Below are 22,835 nucleotides of genomic sequence, written 5' to 3'. Positions count from 1 at the left end.
TAAACAGCCCTTCCTGCCTCTGTGTAGAGATGATACATTTTTTTCCTCTTATCACTGATCTGTGGTCTAAATCATTCTTCCACATGCTTTGCTGGTATTGAAACGATATTTTTCCTACAGTTTTTTTTAAACTCTGAGTCAATCAGCCTCAGTAAAGCATTTAATTGGAGAGAGCAATTACAAACAGACTGTAGATCTAGCTCAGAAACAGCAGCAGAAACTGCAAGAAATGAATACTTGAGTTATTTATAACCCAAAGGCAGCCGGCTGCCCTGGAGGTTATTTGAACCAACTCAAAACTTGAGGGTGAAAGGAGCAATGTTTTGTTAGCTCTGAAGAGGCAGTGTGCTTGATAAATAATTTAAATCCTGAGATGTTGATCTGAGTCACGGCCACGCTGACCCGGGAGAACTCCACTGACATTTGCAGCATGATGATGAACCCACTGTGGTTCAGCTGAACCAGAAATCTCTCTCTTTATCTCAGAGAGATGAGCCAGTCCTCATTTGTGTGCCACAGGATGAATGCCCTTATCTAAGGAGGAAGAGAACCTCCTGCCAGACAAGTGTGTATGTCCAGAGCAGGACTGTATACCCATTTCATGGGCACCTGCTGGTGCCTGGGGCTGGGCGCTCCTGTTGGAACCCCCATGGTGCAGGTGGTGTACGAGAAGAGTCCCTAAAATACTAAATTTAGCAAATGCCAAAAAGCCACTATGTACACAGACAACAGAGGAAAAACATCTGGTGGCTTAATGAAGAGATTGGATCCACAATCAGTGTCTAGCTCTACTGGTATCTGTGAAGAAATTATAAATTACTTGTTTTAGTGTAATAATTATCAGTGCTCACATCCCACAGTCTTGGGATGGGATGCACATGAACAGATTTTCTCTTTCCTCCTCTTTTGTCACAACCCTCAAGATTTTGGATGCTTTACTGAGGGGAAATGATGGAGCTGACAACAGCAGTGCTGCAACTGGCAGGATGAGCACCGGGGTAGAGATACCCAGGTTGGAGAAAATGAAAAAGAAAAAAAGAAAAAAAAAGAGAAAAAGAAAAAAAAAGAAAAAAAAAAGACAAGGAAAAAAAAGAAGAAAAAAGAAAAAAAAATTAAAAAAGAAAAAAGAAAAAAGGAAAAAGGAAAAAGAAAAAAAGAGAAAAGGAAAAAAGAAAGAAGAAAAAAAAGATCCACTTGAAGACATTGCTCTGTCCCCTCCTCCCTGTGAGACTCAGAGAGCTGCATTTAAGGAGCCTGACAGCCCTTCATTAATTTCTTGCCTTCCTCAGCACTTTCCTTAGACAAAGCCAAAGTGCTCTGATAAAGCATTTGAAGGCAAGCAGACAGTGCTGTGCATGCTGGGGCACTGGCAGGCTGCTCTGGAGAGAGAAATAACTCTCTTCAAATGTGCACTGTACTAATTACCTTGGCAGAGGTACAAGAGCACAAGTTGGGACTGCTGTGATTTATGCACACTTGTGGCAGCAAAAGGTGGGAGTGAAGTGCTAAGCAGCACAGAGCTGGAGGGCAACAACCCTGCAAAGGGGGAGCACAGAGATATGAGTCCCTGCAAGAACTCCAGCCTCTCCAGAGCCTTCAGATTATGGGGGAGATTAAAATCTTGCATGGCTGGAGTATGTACAGGGCTGGGGAATCAGCCTCTGTGTCCAGGAGGTCACTGCAGCCCATGTGGATGCACAAGGAGAGACAGGGTCATCCAGGAGGGCACCAGAACTGCCAGGAGCTGGGCACAGGGCAGATAAAAGCCTGTTTTGGCAAAGCTTTTCTCTTGCTAGGAAGAGGATGAGAAGTATTCATTGCTGCTACAGGTCATGGGCAGGAAGATCCCCCCAGATCAGCCCTCACCTGAGAGCTGAGTGAGCCCAGGGGCTGATCCTGGCTTGGCCAGGGATGGGATGCACAGGGGGATGCAAGGATGTTCCTCTGGGAGGCAAATCAACGAGGATCTACAGCAGAAAGCAGGGGAGAAGGGAGCAAGCCCTGTAGGGCACAAGAGGTGGAATGTGGGAGGGGAACACTGGGGCACCCTGATGGGTTGAGAGCCAAAATACAACTATTTTATGTACAGCTTTGCTGTCCTTTCCCTTAAAAACAGAGCTTAGGGAGTTTTAGTGTAACTTAAGGTTTAACATTATTGGCTTTGCAGAAGGGATGGGAAAGCCCCAGCAAATCAGCCTATCTTAAATTTTATGGCTGGAGGAAATCTTGCTGGACTTCCAGCAACTGGGCCACTTTCCAAAGTCCATAATGAGTTTTTTGGTTAATTCTTACAGAATCAAAATCCCACCGACTTCATTTCCATCTGCTGGGACATTTCTGTGTGAATAAAATGACCTCACTATCAGAGGTTCTGCTGCTTTTCTTCAGATATGCAGAAATGCAAAAATAACCCTTCTGTCTTCAATGTGAAAAACTCCAGCACTGTCCTGGGGGAGTTTCAGGCAGCTATTAGTTGTCATCATTTTCTTGCAGTTTCACCAAATAAAAGGTTTTCAGAATTTTTTAACAACCTTATCACATAAGCAACAGATTTTCCCCTAAACTCCTATTCCCAGTCTTGCCTTAAAAACAATGGGATGCAGATAAGAAGAACACAGGTGGATGTACAAGAGAAAGACATTTCCAGAAGTAATTTTTAAAGGTGATCCTGAGAGCACAAGAGGAATAGCAGGAACATTTTGTCTTCACCAGGCAGAGGAAGCAAACCCCTGCAGATCCCATTACATACTGGGGATGATACTAAAGGCTAAACAATTCACATGGTCAGTGTCCAGTCTGTAACACAAGAGGCCCCAGGGTTAGTTTTAAAAACAATTTTACAGTTAGATGACAATAAAGAATTCAGTAGCTGCTCAAATACCTGAGATGAATGGTGTGGGGAGTCATCCAAGTGCTATTTATAGGGATTAAACACATGTATTTCTTCTGTGTATTTTGGGAACAGTCCCTCATATTGGCTGACACTGGTGCCCCACAAAGCTGTGGACAAGGACACATCAGCAGAGGGGATCACACACAAATCAAGAAGCAAGCAATGAGGAATGATCATTTGGGGCTGTTTTCCCAATGTTAACTGAGTTTCCCTGAGCAACCCAAAATGCCTGTGTCCTCTGCCACCTTGATTCTCCTTCCAGGGCTGAGCAAGTAAGTTATTCCTCACTTTTTTCCTTAACCAAGCAGGAAAGATGACTGACCACTTTTTCCCAATGGATGACTCCTAGGTGATGGTGGAAACTTCTTTTGGCACAAAATACTTTGCACTGTCCCTGGTTAATCCTTCCATACAAACAGCACTGATGATTCATGCACATCTACTTGAGAGTCAAAAGCAGTTCAGCAGCAAAGTGTGAAAGTTTGATCCAAGATTTATCTCCAGATAGGTAATTTTTTATAAATAACAACAAACCAGTAAATCTCTGTCCAAACAGTGACTGGAAACAGAAGAAAATTCAAGAAAAAATGTGTTTGACCTATTGCAGAAAACTATGAATAACCAGGAGCTGAGGCAGAGCATTCTGTGCCCCCAGGTTCTTTTCCAGCTTCAAAACATGATTTTCTATTTTTTGCATAAATTAACCTAATCTTCTCTATATAAAGTATGCATGTGATCAGTATTTTCCCCAAGCTTTTGTAATCCCTTATCTGACCCAGAAAGGCCCCAAATCCAGCTGCTGGGAATCCAGTGAAGTCTCTTGCTCTTCTTCTGCTTTATATTTTAGAGCTGGACACATGATCAAAACTACCTTGTGATAAGTAGAAGGCCAGGCTCAACAGTGAGACTGTTTCAAATTGAGAAATAATGCAACTGGAATAACAGGAAATTTCAGGCTCTAAAATTAGTTTTTGTGAATAATGACTTCTCATGCAAAACAGGTTTTGATAAAAACTCCATTGGTGTAGCCTGTGCAATCTGGCTGTCATTAAGGAGAAGCATTGGAGACTGGCACTGAAACAGAATTATTCTGTCCCAAGACATCCTTGCAGATCACGGAAACAAATATTTCTCCACAGCATCAGTGCCTCAGAAACAGTTTGTTCTTCCAGTGTCATGAACTGAGGGCTCTCCAGTGAGACTGAGCTCAGGTCTGGAGGCACTCAAACCACTTGTAGTAATATTAGCTCAAAGCATCTTTAATTTATGCCTGATTTTGTGCTGGTTTCCTTTGAGTTTCCATCTTCTTAAATGACAACAGTCTGTCCAGAGTGGCAGTGAGGATCTGTGGGAGAGGTGAGAAGATGAAGCAGGACGTGGTGCTTGGATTGCCATATGTAAAAATGCATCTCCAGCTGGTTTGGGCATGTGCAAGTGACTCCAGCTGTGCTGACTGTGGAGCTGGAAATGGCAAATCCAAATGGGTGCAGCTACATATTGGGGCTAATAACTCCTGCTCAGCTAATAACTCCCAGCATTTCACCAGGTCCCTGTGGCATCTCAGTGCCATGTCACTCTGGGAGCTGGTGCTGCTGCCTCTGATGGTGTGGCACTGCTGAGGCCACAAAGCTGCCTGTTCAACCTGTGCCCATCACTGGCTGTACCAGACACCCCACCAGGGACAATTCCCTCCAGCTTAGGGAAGGACCCGCCTCCTCCCTCTCCTTTTACTGCATTCCAGGCATTCACTTTCTTAAGACACCACATCTGCAGCTTCTGGCTATTCCTGGAAGCAAGGATGAGATCCAGACCAAGGCTAGGACACGTGAGGTGTGGGCTGGGTTTCTCAGATCACATTGCACTCAGCAGAGAGGGATCAAGGGAGGTTGGAGAGTGATGTAAATGTACCAAAAGCAGATGAATCCACACTGTGGGAGCGGGGCTCTTAGCAGGGAGCAGGGTGTGATCCAGTCACCTCAGCATGAGCATCTGGTGCTGTTTGACCTGCCCCATGGTCCCAGGCTTGGATCCATCTGCCTCTGCAGATGGAAGGGCTCTGCAATGTGTTATATTTTCCAAACCCATGTGGCTGCCCTGGACCCCCCAGCATGGCCCTAAATGTCCAAATTTAGGCAACTGAACAGCCCACCCTGGTGAAATGGCTGTTTGCATCCACTCAGGCTGGGCTGGGGTGCCCAGTGACCTGGGAGTGCACAGGGCCCCTGATGCCAGGGGCTGTGGGGGGCTGACCAAAGGGAGCCCAGGAGTGCTGCTCACTGCCACAGGAGCTGGAGGATGTGGCTTACACATTGGAAGAGCTAGTTTGGTCTCAGACCCAATCCCACCCAAGCTGTAACAATCTGGCAAAGACATTAACAGGCTCCTTCTACAGCCATGTGTTATTGCCACTTATTTGGGCTGTACAAAATACAAATCAAGACCTTATTACCTGAAGCACAGAAAGCCTGAAAAGGCTTCCTTGTCCTGCAAACAGGAATTCATAGAGGCTCATTCTTACTGAGATGATTTAAGCCTTCTGGGCTGGGAATTCCCTGTGTAGTGAATAGGGAATTTAAATTTGCCCAACAAGCTGCGCACATGCTGATTTGGAAAACAGAGCAGGAAACAGAGCTGAACCTTGCAGAAAGAGCAGCCTTGCTGTAGGAAGGGGGAAAGATTATGGAGGAGATTAAAATCTTCCACCTGTTGAAGCAGTGCTCATAAAGTGGGTGTGGAGGACACATTGCCCAGCAGCGTCTCACCCCTATTCCCCAGCAACAAGTGAAATAAGGGCACAGGTCTGCCTTTGGTGCATGAGACATGGACACATGGGACTGACAACCTGCAGGAAAGCAGAGCCAGGTTTATCTCCAGGCAGCCACAACCAACAGCTCCCAGCGCTCCCCTAGGCTGCAGATGGACACATTTTCATGGTGGATACTTAGCAATAAACTGAACCCAGGCACCAGCTGAGCCTGGATGTGAGGCAGAGTGGTGCTATCTCCAACCTGCATTCTCCTTTTCCCACTCCCTGAAGCTGGTACTCAGCTAAGTCCTAAAAGAGCATCAGAAAAATCCAACTGTGTCCTGCCAGGGCTGGCAAGGACTGACAATGTCAAAAATCCCAACCCTTAGGACTACCATGATCAGATTTGCTTGTGGAAAAAGGTAACTTTGAGTCAGCACACACAGCATCCTCATCTAAAAGAGCACTAAGGAATGGTTTGTGAAGCAACCTTCAAGGTATTTTGGCTTGTCTGTGCTCTTCCTCACTGCTGTAGTAGGTCCCAGTGGGCTTTGAACAAAAGTCAAAGCACTGTTGATTTTTGCTTTGTTTAGCAAAAGCTTTTTGCATCCTGCTATTGATGGCTGCTCCAAGAGAAATCCATTCCCATGTAAGTTTTGTACTCAACAAGTTTTCAAAATAGACAGTCATAAAACTAATGTTTTCAGACAGGATTTTGGTTTCAATAAATAAACACATGTGCAACAAACCAAGCCACCTTCCTATACTATTTAATATAAAACCTCCTTGTTTTGGGGAACATATAAATTATGCTAATGTAATGCAAATGTAAAGCAAATGTAAAGAATGAACATTGTACAGAGAGGATAGCACAGCAATGAGGTATGTCCCGGCAAAAATAGTTCTACAGCACCATCAAAAAGTTATTCATGTTGACAAGCCATGAAATGTCTGCATAAGGAAAAAGGGAACAAAGTAGGAATGCTTTAATGCTGTGCCTTATTGGAGCTGCTTTTTCCTTCAGTCTTGTATAACAGTTGTGACAGTTGTGTAAAAGGGAAAAGTGAAAAAAAATAAAACAGTGCTAATGCTGTCAGGAAAAGACATTTGTTTCTGTGGCAGCTCAGTGGACACAGCCAGATTGGTTTCTTCTCAAAGCTAATCTGAGCAGGGTACAACAATAACTTCAATAATGTCACAAGCCCACATTACTGCACACAGTGTAGTTCTGATGAGAGCAAGGATTTGGACAGCTGAAGGGTACTAGTTCATTTCCTACCACTTTTGCTCAAATTTCAGCCTTTATGCAGCGGGGAGGTTGTCAGGACCCAGGACATTCCTCTGGCTGCCCTGGATGACTCGAGACCCTGGCACGGAGTCAAAAACACCTGTGCCTTCAATTTCAGTCCATGGAAAAAACTACCAACTTTGTGTGAAGAACTACAAGCCACAAGAGTCTGAGTAGAATGATAGTTAATTTGTCACAGGGTGAAAAAGTAGAATTTTGCGGTTTTAGAATGGGCTTCAAGAGGCAAAATAAAAAAATCTGGGTGTGTCCTGTCCTTCTTCTTATCCTCCATCTTCTGCTGTGCTAGTAACACTTTTTGATTGGTTTAAAATAAAAATAGACTGTCTAACATAGGTAAAAAGCATTGGAAAATTAGTGTAAATAAAATACATGTAGTTCTTAGTATAAAAAGATAACACCACCCCAAGGGCAGGTGCTGTGCCACAACTCAACCTGCTGGACATATCTCACTCAGCAGGTCAGAGAAAGAATGTAATAAATAAGAAAAAATAAACAACCTTGAAAAGCAAAACTGACAAATCTTGACTTTTTCTTTGGTTGTGAGGCTGGGAAAAAATACTTTCTAATACCTCAGAAGTCACCTCAACCACAGACACCTGAGAGGAGGTGTCCAGGGTACATTCTACCCTGCATCACAAGTGTCAGGGGTGAGTTACTTTGCCCCAGGCTGAGCAGGTAACTCCATGGTGGGACAGCAAGCTGCAGGTGCCAGCACTGGGGACTCCAGTGGTACTCACAGGATGTAGGCGATGACCCCGATGGACCAGCAGTCCACGGCTTTGCTGTAGGGCTTCTGGGCCAGCACTTCAGGAGCTGAAAATAAAAAGCCAAACAAGCATGTGTTATAAGGCCAGACATTTGAATATGGCAAAAAGGTAGGACTCTGAGACTTGGAGACCCCCAAGACCTTGTTTTGCTCTCCACACATAACCCTTGTGTAGCCATGGTATTTTCTGAAATATCCCTTTGCCAGGATTTTTCTCCTGAGAAGCCTCAGAGGAAAAGAAAAACAATAATTATCTGCTGCTGTGGAATGCAACAGGTACATCTTTGATTGGTCCATGTTGGTTGTTTCTAATTAATGGCCAATCACAGTCACGTGGCTTGGACTCTGAGAGTCAAAAGCTTTTATCATCCCATTCCTTTCTATTCCTTGCTAGCCTTCTGATGAAATCTATTCTTTTAGTATACTTTTAATATATAATTTTCTTTTAACATAATATATATCATTAAATAACAAATCAGCCTTCTGAAACATGGAGTCAACATTCTCATCTCTTCCCTCATCCTGGGACCCCTGCAAACACCAGATCCTTGTGTTTGCAAATGTGTCCTGAGGTTTTTGAAGGTCATATTCTCACAAGAAAGGATGACTCTGAAAGTAGAGCAAATTCACAATTTTTTTTTTTTTGTCTCCAGGCACAGAAAACAAAACAAAGCACAGAAAAATGCATGAGAGGCAGAGGCCCATCACCTCCCTGTTTAGGAGGGAAATGAGGCCGAGCTTTGCAGCGGTGCAGAGATGCAGATTCTCCCTGACAGCATCACAGCTCTGCTCTGCCAGAGAGGGCAGCTCCAGAGGCAGCTCAGAAAGGGCAGAGAGTCAGGGAGGAGATAAGCTACATCTGCAGGAGAGGAAGGAGAGCAGCCACCACTTCTTGCAGCAGCTGCCTCCCAAAGCCTGCTGGATGTCAGAGTCAGAGGGAGCCAGTTGTCCTTCTGCCTCTGGGAACACAGACAGCTCAGAGGGAGAAATGAAAAGCTGCAGGAACTGGACATGTGCACAAAGGAACTGAGCCTCCTGCCTCTATACAACCATTATAGCCTAAATTTTGCTCGAAGCAAGAGCCTGGGAATTTATTTAAACTCCTTGTGGATCTGCTTTACTATCTTATACTACTGAGACTTTAAAAGATGTATTTTTTTGTTTGGGTCCCTGTTGAGACCTTGCAGTGCAAATGCTTAAACCTAAATTTTAAACCTCTGTGACCCTAATCTTTTTCATGTAAAGAAGCTTTTGCCTTTTTCAAAGCAAAACATCCACAATAATGCAAGAAATCACTAATTGTGGCATTTCTAAAGCAGACTTGCCATACTGGGTTTTAAAAAGTACAGTATTTCCTTTGAGTAATTTGGAGTTCAAATGCTGGAAAAAAGTAATGAAGTGACAAATCCCAACAAAAATATTTCTTGGGAGTCACACCTTCCTCTGCTGGGAGTCTCACCAGCTCCAAAGCACTTAGTTACTTGAAGAAGAGCAAAAAACAAATTGTGAAACACAGAGATATATTAAAGCTTGAACCTCACTTTTAGTAGCTATCTATCCTCTGCTGTACTGGTAGGACTTTTTAAAGTCTTATCTTCTTAATCCAGACAAGCCAACCAAAAAAAAAAAAACCCAAGGTAAATACTGCCAGCAAGGTATGGAACAAGAAGAGATAATGAGAATAAAAAAAAGACTTTCCAATGCTGTGGCATGAGGGCTCATAGGGGGGACTGGAGGAAGAGAGGGCACAATGCAGGTGAGGGCATCTGCATTTCCACAAGCAGAACAATGATGGAAATGGGTTATATTTCACCAGGGACACGTTCCAGAACTGAAGAAAATTCAGGGGAATGTGGGTAAAATTATAAGTGCCAACCACATTATGAAGACTCTTGAAGACTGGAATATGTCCCAATCTGCAGCACAGGTTAAATATTTCTCCAATTTTCAAGTAATTCAGCAAATTGGAACCACTGAATGTGAACTGGAAACTGGGACCACTGCATAAGAAATGAGACAGTTTCCTGTTTTGTTCCATCTCTTGTAATCAAATTTTGTGACAAAATATGAGAACGAAGGGAGTTAATTTTCTCCTGTCTTTATGTGCTTAGATGTCTCCCGACTCTCCAGCCCTTCCAAATTCCCAGTATTTTATTCACATTCTCTTCTGCCTTGGTCTGTGCCTGTTTACATAACTTTCAAGATTGGTAAACATTACACATTTCATAGCTCCTAAAGAAAATATTATGCAAATTGCTGCTGAGCACCAGTGAGCTCCTGACATTATACAGATATGCCACATTAACATAACAGAAAACAATTCTGAGATGAGGGATGTGAACTATATAAAGATTTTCCCTCTTAACACATCAAAGCTGTGCTGGGGCATTTCTCTCTGTTTTGAAGGAGTGAAGAGCACTGATGGCTGCTGCTCTGGATGGCAGCTTTGAAACAGGTAAGAACAACACAGGGTAAGCATTAACAAAGAAAGGTAGGAGGTTTAAATACTTCTTTTAAGGCCAAATGGCTGCTTTTGATTTTTGTTCCAATAAGCAGAGAGGAACAGGAGGACACAGCATCATCTGTCTCTGATGTACAGAAAAACGGAAATATTTAATGAGCTGAAAAACAAGTCAGGGAAGCTCTCAGGAATGAAGGCAGATCAGTGCCAAGAGGCAAGAGCAGGAGACACAACGAAGAAAATCCAGGAGCTGACAGCACTAAAGGATCAACACAGACGGCTGGGGAGACAAAACAGCAGAAAGGAGAAGGGGAAAGCCGAATCTCCCATTTCTGGAGCTGGGGAGATGCCAGCTGAGCAATGGCTTCCACTGTCACATATCCCCAGGGAATCACTCTGGGCTCAAACCATAAGCAGTGGCCACCTATGGTATGCAGGGAGCCCCCAGAGCTGGGAACAGTGTGCTCTGATTCCATAACTCAGAATGCTGAACAATTGCTTTATTAACACTAAATACATAATACAATATATTTTAAAATATATAAATATATATTATATAAATAAAATATATAACAATAAAATATATAATAACAAAATAATATCATATAGAAGACATATAATATGTATAAATATATACATATATATGTAATATATAATAATAAAATATAATATATAAATATATATTTTATATATAGAAATATTATAAATATAATGTAATATAGTTGTATATATACTATATATAATACTATATTACATTAATACTATACTACAACTATACTATACAAAAGATACTAAAGAAAAACCCATGACTGTCTCAGACAGTCAGGACACAGCTTGGACCCAACTGGCCAAGGAAACAAAACAACCCTCAGCAGAATCCAATTGACAAATCACTTTGGGTAAACAATCTCCATAACACATTCCACAGGTGCAAAACAACAGGAGCACTGAAGAGAGATAAGAATTGTTCTATCTTCTTCTCTCTGTGCTTCTCACTGCCTTCCCAGGAAAAATCCTTGGGGAGTTGTGCCTGCTGCCCTCTGTGAAGAGAGCTGTGGCCACAGTCACACCCAACGGAGCAAACCTGGACCCTTCCTTCACATCCAGGAAGGTGCTTCAGGCTGAATCAGCATTGCCACAGTGCCAGGTACAAGGCATTCCACCTTCAGATACATTAAGATGTGCTTCTCCAGATGATTCTGCTGTCTTATAGTTAGCTTTATTTTTTTTTTTATGTTTTGCTTTTAATAAGAGAAAAAGTTTGAAGGCTTGTTTCAAGCACTATACTAAAGATACTAAAGAAAAACCCCTGACATTCTGAGACAGTCAAGACACAGCTTGGACCTAATTGGCCAACAAAACAAAACAATCCTCAGCAGCAATCCTCAGGTACACGAAGATGTTCTTCCCCTGCTGTCTTACAGTTAGCTTCTTTTGGTTGAGTTATATTTTGCTTTTAATAAGAGAAAAAATTCTAAGTCTTGTTTCAAATGGAGGTTTTAAGAAAAGGTGCAGACCAGAACATTTGGAGCCCTTTCAGAACACTAAGCCATTACTCTCAGAGAGCACAGCTATGCTAATAAACCCCCTAAAAATGCAGCTGCTGGATGCCAAAAACTGCAATCCATGTTCCTGCAAAGAGCTCAGGTCATGGGGATTGCTCTGATACTTTAAGCCCGTTCTTCACACAAAGGGCCAACCCAGCTCCTTTCCTGAAGACAAAAACCTGCAAAGTACCCTCCTCACAGTGCAAACAGGCTGAGATGCACATGAAGCAGCTTCACCACAAGACCAGAGTTCTTCTTCCACTGAATCCTGGGGTGAAAACAACTTATTTCATTTTTTACACATTCCTCCAATGTTCATCTTGTTCTGGTCAGCCAAGGCTGTGAAGTTTGAGGGTTTTTCTGAAGGAGAGCAGGATTTCAGTGCAGTGTTGCTGACTTTCTGTGCTCCGGTCATTCTTATTTCATGTTGCTGAGTCAGATTTAGATATCTGCCATGGGTAATAATGCAGTTTATGCTTAGCAGAGGGTAACACAAGTCTTTGTCAGGATTTGGCAACAGAGCTGAGAAATTGCCCTGTCAGGTGCTTCTGCCTGAGCAAACCCTGTTCAGAGTGATTTCCATGCTATATTTTTACTTGATTACTCATGGTACTGCCTAAAGGCTCCTGAAGTAGTTTATGGCTAATAATGATATTCTGAAGGCTTATTGAATATTTTCCAGCCTTTGATTCAAAGGATACCAAATAGGTTAAAATTCAACATGGAAATCTATTCCTTACTTAAATGCTGTAGTCTTGCACAGGGCTGAGAGGAACAGGTGGCTTTGGTGAGATCTGAAACTGCTGGATTTATGGCAGAGCAGAGATGAGAGCTGTGAAATGACCTTTGATAAAAGCACTACAGAAAACGAAAACAGGGAGTGAAGTGGAGTATACCAGGACCAGCCACACATCCAGAATCCAGCCAAATTTGTATGGCAAGGCAGTACAAGAAATTTTACTTGAAGAGAATTGGGACTCAGAGCAAGAATTTAAAATCTCAGTAGGATTAACATATTAGTCAGCCACAAACACAGCTCATAATTCAGTGTTTCTGCAAAACGAGAGCAGATTGCCTCAGACAGGCTTTCTAAGATTTTTTTAATAACTTTTCAAGTGTCTTGAGATCTAAGTTCCATCTGCAGAAATAACCAAAGCTTTTGAGGGCCTATTTCTCATGGAAAGCCATTTAGTGAGACCTAATTCCCAAACATCCAAAATCTCTTCAGAAGAATTTGCTGAGTGACTGGAGTCACCTCCTGGTGGGTGTCCAGCTGGACACACCTCAGGGATGGCTAATTCTCAGGCAGGTTTGAACAGCTCTTACACCAAAACTCAGTTATATAATAAGTCCAAGAGCTGACCAGCCCAAATCTATGATGTTTAAAATTATAAATCACCAATGACTTCTTGGCATCTTGCCCATAATCACACACATAACAGGGTTTTGAAAACACCACTTCTTTTCCACATTGGACAATGGGCTCATGTGAAAAATGCATATTTTATGTTTGGCTTTTCTCAGATATTAAAATGAATATTATATGTGTTGTGTTAGAAAGTTATGCTGTGTTAATTCTCTTAAGTAGTGTGTTAAATATAGTTTTAGGTTATAACAAAATGTTAAAATAGAAACTATGCTATGTAGGATACTTTTTTTAAAGAAAGGACTTGCAGCGAGACAGCAGCCACAGGACACCTGAATCTTTCAGAGAAAAAGAATTTATTGCTCTCTTATCAGAAGAAATGAACTTCGTCCCACCTTGAAGGCACTGTTAGGATTCAGAGGAAGAAGCTGATGATGACCAGACAGAATCCTGTATTTGAATGGAATTTATGCACCATGTATGAGGTGTATGAATATGGAACAGGCTGTTGTTTTTAAGGGTTAATCCTTTGTTAACGGGTGTCCTTTTTCGGGCTCGTTTTTCCCAGAAAAGGTACCTGGACATTCGTAACTCTTTGTCTTTATTCTCTCATATTGTCCTAATTCAAATTGTCCAAATTGTTATTACTCTAATTGTATTATTATTTTTATAACCATTTTATTACTCTTAAACTTTTAAAATTTTAAAACCAAGAGATTGGCATTTTTCACCGTTCAGACCCAAGCAGGTCACTCCTCACACCTCATTTGGGGTGAAATGAGCCACACAAGGCTCGCCTTGCCTCACCTTTCCCAATTCAGCTGCTATCTAGAAGTTGGGTGTCAAATCCCAGCTCATCAAACTAGTCAGTTCATCAGTCTAGTCCCAGACTCTTTCCATAAGAAATGGGGATAAGAATGGTAAGCAATAAGAAAATGCAAGACCTTCTTAGAAGAGGCTGTAGTGTCAGATCCCCTTTTCAGTAAGCAAACATTTAGATTGGCCTCTTAACAAAAGTGGCTCAGATAATTGGGTTAAATTATCTGAACCATCAGCTTTTCATCACAGGGCCAAAATCTCTGACAAAACTCCTGAAAAAATAAGAACTCAGAACTCTTGACAGTAATTTAATCTGCAATGCAGAGCTTTAAAAGTTGAAGTCCTAATGCCCCATCGGCCATGCACATTTCAGATACAGTCCAATTTGAAAAGTGATATTTTGATTTTCAGAAAGAAAACTGATATTTGTTGAGGGATTTAATTATAATTACACACTTTTCTTACTCAATAAATTTCCAGACCACATAAACAGGCATTTAATGTCATAGATACTACTGTTCTTTGCAGATGAAAATAAGAAAAGTTGAGATAAAAAATGAAGCACAAGGAGTTGAAATGATATCCTGATCAAGGAAATTAGGCAGAAATGACAAGGGGCTAGCATACTTGCAAATACTTGGGCAGCAGACATGAGTTAAGATCAGATTTGCTTCTGAGTCAGAAGCTTGTCCAGTGCTTTGCAAAGTGGAATCTGACTGGATCCACTTCTGGAGATGAAGTATAAATTGTAGCAGATGCCAATGACTTCTTAACAGAGCCCTGGGTGCCTTTGACATGGGATATGTGCCTAAACATCTTCCAGCTATTTAAAAGCAAAGTGGTTAAACTGATAAAAATAAACAGTTTAGAAAATCTTGAGGTGTTCTGCCTATCTCAGAAGAAAAGCACCAGGAAATTTGTTTTAAGTGATGGATCTCTGAGTGCTACTTAACCTGAGGTAAAATAAGTGGGAAAGAAAAGGCAAAACACAAATGGAGGTGGCAGACAGGGCACTTGATGGGCTGGGGCTGTGGCATTTGTCTGCCCCAGCCAGGCTGAGGAGTTTATCCGTGCTGTGCCATTGGGAGGAATGATTTCCATTGATTTGAGGGCTCTTGGCAGGTGCTGCAAGCTGGAGTGACACTGGAAAACATGAAAGCTTTTGGATGTGGGCAAGTTGCAGAGCACCTGTGCAGAACCCACAACATCAGGTGTAACACTCAAGGAGGGCCATTGTGGGCATCACCACAGTGACCAGCAATAAAAACATTCTGAGCTTGGAAATGTTGTGTGAGCAACCTATGATATTAAAACAAAAAAAAGGTACAGCACAAAAGAGGGGCTGCATCCTGTGCAGGAAAAAAGAAGAAAAAGAAAGAAAAAGAAATAGAACAAATATTTAAAGCTGTTTTCTTTGTGAAGGAGGGGGAAAGTCCTGTCAGCACTTCAGAAATAAGTGGCCATGACCTCTTGAACCAGGATGAGTAAATCCTGTGTTCAGCAAGGTAACAACAAGCCTGGGGGCACTTGTGCAGCCTTCAGAGGCCAGACCATGGGTAATGAGAGCTCTCAAACATCTCTCAAAGCACTACAGCTCCTGTCACAGGCTCCAAGGGCTTCCTCTCCAAAATTGCTATTTACATGAGCAAACTTGCTATGATGAGAGGCTGCATGAGATCTCTCAGACCAAGCAGAGTCACTCCCTCATTTTCACCAGCACTTCAGCAAACATCATCTCAGCTTTCCTGTGCCTTAAGACTCATTCTAGTCAGTGCCCATTCCAGAGCAAAATAAAACATGTTTGATAGGGACAGAAGAGCTGACAGCAAAAGTTATGAAAATTGCTGTCTCAGCTCAATTCCTGCCACTGCTCTGAAAGATGATTTCCAGTCTGGTGTGATTACACAAGACTGCTACTCAGACTGCATCCTGGCCCATGTCTTAAAATAAAACATTGATGGGAAAAGCACAGAAATCTGTTCCTTTTCCTGATTTTATTGGGATAGAGTGTGTCTGCACAGTGTGAAGATAATGCCCATAAAAAGTACCTGTGACAAATCTGTATCACTGTGTCATAATCACCTCATCTGAGCTGTTGTACCATGATATCATCAGAGCTATGAAAAGAGGTGAGGTGGCAGCTGCAAAGTAAAAAGAGCTTCTGACAGCTGGAAAACATCCAGTCTTTCCTGCTGGAAAGATCTGAGAGAAATCTATCCACTGTCACTTTCATGGATTTCATGGATACCGCAGAGTTTAATTTCCCCACCTCAGCTGATGATCCTGGTGCAGCAGGAGGCACAAGCTTGCTGGATGTCTTGTACACAAAGGGAGCTTTTAAATGTGTTTGCTCAAACAGACCTCATCACCACCTGCCCTCTAATGTTCACTTTCAGCTACTTAAACTGTTTTCAGAGGCTGCTGGTAAACATGCTGCTAATAGGTAGCCCTGTACAATCACTACCAAATGGACAGAAGAGCAAAGAATAAATGACAGAAAACAATTTGACACTGTCCAGGAAGGATCTAAAGAGCTGTTGCATTTTAACATCTGAGTCAGTAACTTAACGTGATTGTAACAGAGGATTACTGAACAGATCTGAATAAATGCAGCTCTTTGGTTTTATTGTCTTCTATCAGAGGAATCTGGCAAACGCTATTCTTTATGATTAAAGTAATACATTTCATTAGGTAAAGCTTCTTGGTTTCCTAGGTGCTTGCAGGAGCAATACATTTGAGGCTATTCTTCACAAGATCCTGGTGTAGCTAAAGCAGGATCTTTAAGAATACTCATTCAACAAAGGGCTGAAAGCATGAAAGTGAATCCCACAAACCCAGAGCTGGATTACAGAATTGTGCCCTAAAGAAGAAGAGCACACAAGACAAAGTACAAACATTAAAATTCTAACAAATTCTAGCAAACATTAAATTCTAACAAATACCTGTAAAATCTCACGTGCACCGTGTACCAGCGCCAGAAAATGAGAACTGTTTCATTTTCACTAAAATATAAACAAACCTCTTACCAACATAGCCAGGAGTGCCACAGGCTGTGGACATCACATCTCCTTTACCCTCCATCTTCGACAAGCCAAAGTCACTGATCATGATTTTTGACTCCTCATCCTGGCTGTAGTAAAGCAGGTTCTCAGGCTAGAAAGGAGAATAAGCAAAAGGAGTTTTGAATACTTGGGTTCAGTAACAACACCTGGTGACCCATGCATACCTTTTATACAATCCCTAGTCACACCATACACAAATACAATTTGGTTGCCCTAAGTTTAAAGAGTTTTGCTTAAAACCTACATGGAGATCCTATCCAGACTCCTGCATGGCAACAAATGGAAGACCCTGACACCCTGAGCTTGAAGCAACTTTTTCAGGCCAATAAAATTCTCCTCTGGCACCTCAAATAAGACCTAAGGCTCATGCCCTACTTGTGAGATATGTCTGATCCATTTTCACTTCAGAGAGGTGAAACAGAAGGATTCATTTAAAAGCAAGTAAATACAGCAAATCCAGGTAGTGTACTAAAAGATTTTATACAGTATTTGAAAAAAGAGTAACAGGAAGCATTAGAGATTTTTCTTTATCTTCTCCACTAGAAGCCAACTGTTTTGAGAGAGGAAATGCCTTTACAGTTAACAGACTTGAAGCAAGGATATTTCAGCTAGAGCTGATTAGGAAAAAATGCTGCAGGAAAAATGTGCTCTAGCACTAAGCACAGCAACTTGTTTATGGCAAGAGAAAACAAGGATCATTCCACAAAGCCCTGTGACTTTTTATACCAGAGTCAGGCAGCTTGGAGAGCCCATCCAGCCTCCATCTGCTCCAGCCAGCCCTGCATCCATGTGTTCTGAGTGTGCTGCTGCTGCACAGCAAAGCTCTGGCTGGGTGCTGGGAGAGCCCCCCTCCTCCCCTACTCAACATCTGGGCCCATGAAAGGATCCACACCTGCAGCACTCAGCCTGGAGACAATGGGCTTTGGACTTTGGGGTCTTCACCTGTAAAAGTGACAGGTACCTGTTGTCATCTTACTGCAGGGGTTCCATACTGTTGTCTCCTTATCACAAAAATCCCAAACCTTCTTGGTGCTTCTCATGGACAGCTCCTCAGAGCACTGACTCTTTCTTCTTCACAAAGCAACCAACAGACTCCAGTTCCCTTCTCAACCACCCACCCCATTTTTTTATTGCATCTTCTTCTCATAGGTCACAGCTGTGGCCTGTTAAAGTCAGGCCTGCTCCTAATCTTTGATAATTGATCCAGTTGCATCTCCTTAGAGATCAGATTACTTTCTACTCTATCTTTATTTCATAATATTCTATCCTCCTACAGGTACCCAATATTTCTAAATAGCCTCAGTGGAGTCTTTTACCCAAAGCTGGCACAAATGCTGACACACAGCCTGCTGTGTGCTCCAGGGAATGGTGAGGAGCAGCTGTGGCCACACAACATCCTCAGACTCTCTGGGGCACAGCCAAGCTTGGATTTGTGAGGAGGAGAAACTGCAGTTTAGCAGCACCAGAATCCACATTCCCTTCTCCATCTGCCCTGGGGAAGGGGGGGATGAAGGGGTCCTGGAGGTGATGTCCCCATTCAGGAGGTTAAAGCCATTCCTGCTCCTTAGCCCCAGCATCAAGCGATGGCTTGATCCATGGGACATGTGGAAACATGGCAAAAAATGGCTGTGAGAGGATCTGCAAGCCACAGCCACAGCTGTGGGCCAGCAGGGCTGAGGTAAAAAGGGAAATTATTTGGCTCCTAAAAATAAATATGCAGTTGTACCATTTATGGTTCTTTCTCATGGTAACTCGCAAGTCCAGTGCTTTAATTGCACTTTATAGTGTTGACACTCTTGTAGGGACTACAGTTTCCTGCCATGCTCTGCCCTAGGCTGGAGTCACTCCTAATTTTTACTACAGCTCTTGTGATCTGCTGAGGAGAGGTGGTAGACTTGGAATTAAGGGAAAAGCAGTTATTTCCTAACAATTTCTAATAACTCACCTCAGGTTCCGACATACTCACATTTAGTAAGGCCAAGAAACCCTTACATTTAAAAGTCAAACTTGTTTAAAAGAATTCTGTTAATGCAAAAACCCTTAACAAGGTGGCTCTGTACCAAGTGGAGCTGCTTGAGCTTCCACTCCTTTTGTGCATCCTGGAGTTCCCCCAGACATCACCTGCTGCCATTGCTTCTGATCTGCTCTTGCTTTACTTAGATTAGAGACTTGGAGCCCAGACCTGCTTTTACCAACTGCAGCAGGTCCTATTTTGGTATCTGAGTAAACACATAATTACAATAAATAATTGTTATGGATGCTTCATGGGTTGTGTTTTTGTAGAGTGGATTCTTTCCCAGAGTTTCATTTTAAATCTTACACTTATTTTGATATTTTGAAATCATAAAAAGTCTTATTATATCCCTGTTTTTCTCATCGTGGTATGTTTTTGCTAACAGAAATTCACAGCAGGTGTTCCTCATATACTGCATTTTATGAGTCATTTTGACAATTGACATGATATTGACAAAAATCTGCAAACAAAAGAGAGAAAAAGAGCTACTCTTAGCTACAAAATACCACTGGAGAAGGTTGATCTAAATTCAGCTTGGCCTTACATAAACTCTGAAAGTAATCTGTACATGAATTTAATTCCCAAATCACCAGACCTCATATTTTATTACAGGAACTTTAAAATAAGATTATTTTTTAAAATGAGAGGTATAACCTGCTTTAGATTATAAATACAAGAATAACAAGACCTTGTACAATGGAATATCTGATTTAAGAGGTCTTGGACCCCACTCCAAAAATGCTGGTGGCAGAAAAAAGCCTGAAGTTGTTACCTAAAAGTTGAATTTGGGAGCAACATAGTCATGTTAAAATACAGCACTTCCATACTGCAATTCTTTGGAGCTCTTTATATATATAAATATAAGAATGTTTCTATGTACTTCAGCATAAGGGCAGGAAATGAACAGGAGCTGAGAGCAAAATGTGGAGACTGCAGGAGATGGAAGCCTAACCAGTGCCTCCTTACAGGAAACCCATTATTTGGGACTGTCTGGACTGCAGTGCAGAGCCTCTTGACTCTATTAGTGTTCATTAAACCTTCTTATAAGGCTTATATAAGGCTCATAACATGTAGCCAAATTCCACTCTCTTCACAGAGGGAAAATACAAGCTCTGCCTCAACATCCAAGGAAACTCCTGTTTGGAGCATCCCTCCAAAATACACCCAGCGATGTTATTTCCATCACTGAAGTCTTCATTTCTGGCAGTAAACTTTGGCAGAATTAACCAGCTCGGGAGCTGAACCCACGGTTTTCTTTTGAAATTTATGTATTTTTCTAGTATCTTCTGCTAACTTATTTCTTAAAACATTAAAGTGCCATCAAATCCAAGCCTTTCTGCTTGTCTTAATGGCACTAAAGATACTGGAAGAAAACAATAAAACAACAACGTTTAGGGAGTTTTAATACCTGAAAAGCTGAGAGGTTTAGATGTGACAATATGGTGCAGCTGAAAGGAAAATAATCTAAATATCACATTGGCACACAATGGTCCTTAGAAGAACCCTTGCTGTGAGCCAAAACACTGCTTCAAATGATAGGAAATCATGATAGGAAGCTCAACTTTCCCCCACTATCGTTACCAGTTATTATTAAGTAAATCTAGTGCAGCAAACCTGCAAAATTCTTTCTAGCAGTGAACAAACTTCAGCTGAGATGGGGTGTGGCATTCACATTCTCTGAAAAAATCCCTTCACCCAGAACTTTTCTCCTGGGAAGCTAAGAAGCCTCAGAGAAAAGGAAAACAATTCTTATCTCATTTGCTTCTCCTGTGTTGTGCTCATGTGGAATGTGTTTGGAGATTGTTTACCCACAGGTGATTGTTTCATTGGTTTCATGTGAGTTGTTTTTACTCATCAGCCAATCAGGCCAAGCTGTGTTGGGATTCTGGAGAGAGTCAGGAGTTTTCATAATTATCTTTTTAACATTCAGTAAGTACACTTTCTGTATTCTTTAGTAAAGTATAGCATTCTTTAATATAACAGTATTGTAAAGTAATAAATTAACCTTCAGAGAACATGGAGTCAGATGCATCATTCCTGCCTTCATTGGGGCATTCCCTGCAAATACAATAATGGGGTTTCGGCCTTAATGTAATATTTCGGGTCTGAATGGCTTTTCCTCACATCAAACATGCAAACCTCCCACTGTAACTGCCCTGACTGCAGAGTCCTCATTGAAACCAATTCCATGGGCATTGGAACCCAGGGCACAGGGAATATTTCACTGCCTGTACTGAGAAGTCCTGATCCCCAGGAGAACACTGCTTTTAACCTTAGTCCATGGAGAAAGCTTCCACGACTTCAGGATGAATTGGAATCTACAAGTGTGTGAAATAGATAGTAGTGTAGTTTATCACACCATGAAAAACTTAAGAGTTTTGGGGGTTTTAGTATGGAGTTAGATAGAAGACAAGATGGAGGATTTTGGGCATTGTTTGATCTCCTTCTTGTTCTTCATCTACTCCATTTTCTGCAGTATTGATGGCACAGAGTGATTGGTGAGAAAGAACCAAAATTCAGATGTTGCATGAACAGACAAATAATTAGGTATTGGTAGAAAGGTAGAAATAAAGTAGGTTAATTGGAGAGTTAATTGGACAAAATAGCTTTAAAAGACCTTGAACCTGTGTGTCTTGTGACTTTTGGTGCCTTTTCTCTGTACACTAAATCTGATATGAAGATGATGTGCTGAACTTCTGATAAGAGAAAAATAAACAGCAACCTGAAGACTAAAAAAACCAGAAATCCTGTTTGTTTCTCCATACTGGCAGAGAACTTTTTAGGGATCTCCCATCAGGGGGATCCTTGGGAGGGAGGTTTCCAGGAGGCTTTGAAGCATCTCTCCTGTGGTACAGCCTTACTGGAACAGCCAGTCCTAGGGCACACACAATTACACAGCCTCCATTGTTCTTCACAATAAACAAACTTAATGTGTTTGTTGGGCTCACACAATTACACAGCCTCCACTGGCACTGCCCAGGGGCCAGAGAGGTGCTGTGGCTGTACCTTGAGGTCCCTGTGCACGATGCCCATGCGGTGCAGGTAGTACACAGCGTCCAGGACCTGCCGGATCAGCGTGCTGGCGTCCTTCTCCGTGTAGAAGCCCTTCTCCACAATGCGGTCAAAGAGCTCTCCCCCAGACACTCTGCAAAACACAACGGGAAGCACAAGAGTGAGGATGTGTTTGTAATGCCCTTTCTGTATCATTAAAGGGTGGTCAAGGGCATGCACTTGACACAGGCAGGCAGAGAGATCTGCCTGTGGCTCTGGGGCTCCCCCACAGTGCGTCCCAAGGAGGGCCATGAGGATGGGGAAGGGTCTGGAAGGGGAGTTTTATGTGTAGGTGCTGAGGTCACTTGGTGTGGTCAGCCTGGAGGGACACCTCAATCCACTCTTCAACATCCTCATGAGGGGCAGTGCAGGGAGAGGCACTGGTCACTTCTCTGGTGATCAGTATCAGAACACGAGGGAATGGCCTGAAGCTGAGTCAGGGGAGGTTTAATCTGCATATCAGAAAAAGGTTCTTCATCCAGAGGGTGGCTGGGCACTGGAACAGGCTCTCCAGGGAAGTGGTCACAGCCCTGAGCCTGACAGAGTTCAAAGTCATTCAGACAATGCTCTCAGGCACAGAGTGTGATTGGGATGTTCTGTGCAGGGCCTGCTGGACTCAATGGTCCTGATGGGTCCCTTCCAACTCAGTATATCCTATGGTTCTATGAACTGAGTTTGATTTTTTCCAAGGACTGGTCAGGCTATAATGGAAAACCCATCACACATTAGGGAGTGGACAAAGACTCTCTAGTACTTGCAGAGGGAATCACAGACATACCCCAGCAAGAGCCAGGGCAGCAG

At 42.4% G+C, this 22,835-nt stretch overlaps 1 protein-coding gene and 1 long non-coding RNA gene across 4 annotated transcripts in view; one reads left to right on the top strand and one right to left on the bottom strand.

The window, feature by feature from the left end:
- CAMK1D (calcium/calmodulin dependent protein kinase ID) overlaps positions 1–22,835 on the bottom strand; it is a 220,173-nt gene that overhangs the window by 22,082 nt on the left and 175,256 nt on the right. For all 3 annotated transcript variants that reach the window (XM_074538738.1, XM_074538739.1, XM_074538740.1), the window contains exons 4-6: positions 21,990–22,128; positions 16,934–17,060; positions 7,686–7,761 (exon numbers count right to left, since the gene is read on the bottom strand). In XM_074538738.1, coding sequence (XP_074394839.1) covers positions 7,686–7,761; positions 16,934–17,060; positions 21,990–22,128 — 342 coding nt within the window. The remainder of the gene's footprint in view (positions 1–7,685; positions 7,762–16,933; positions 17,061–21,989; positions 22,129–22,835) is intronic.
- On the top strand, positions 3,012–7,041 carry LOC141728739 (uncharacterized). The gene is made up of 2 exons (XR_012579886.1): positions 3,012–3,165; positions 6,939–7,041. It is a non-coding gene; the product is annotated as an uncharacterized LOC141728739 (long non-coding RNA).

Source organism: Zonotrichia albicollis, chromosome 4, assembly GCF_047830755.1.
Source record: "Zonotrichia albicollis isolate bZonAlb1 chromosome 4, bZonAlb1.hap1, whole genome shotgun sequence".
In the NCBI taxonomy this organism is placed as follows: Eukaryota; Metazoa; Chordata; class Aves; order Passeriformes; family Passerellidae; genus Zonotrichia; species Zonotrichia albicollis.
The sequence above is the reverse complement of the archived record's forward strand: the minus strand, read 5'-3'. Positions and strand labels throughout refer to the sequence as shown.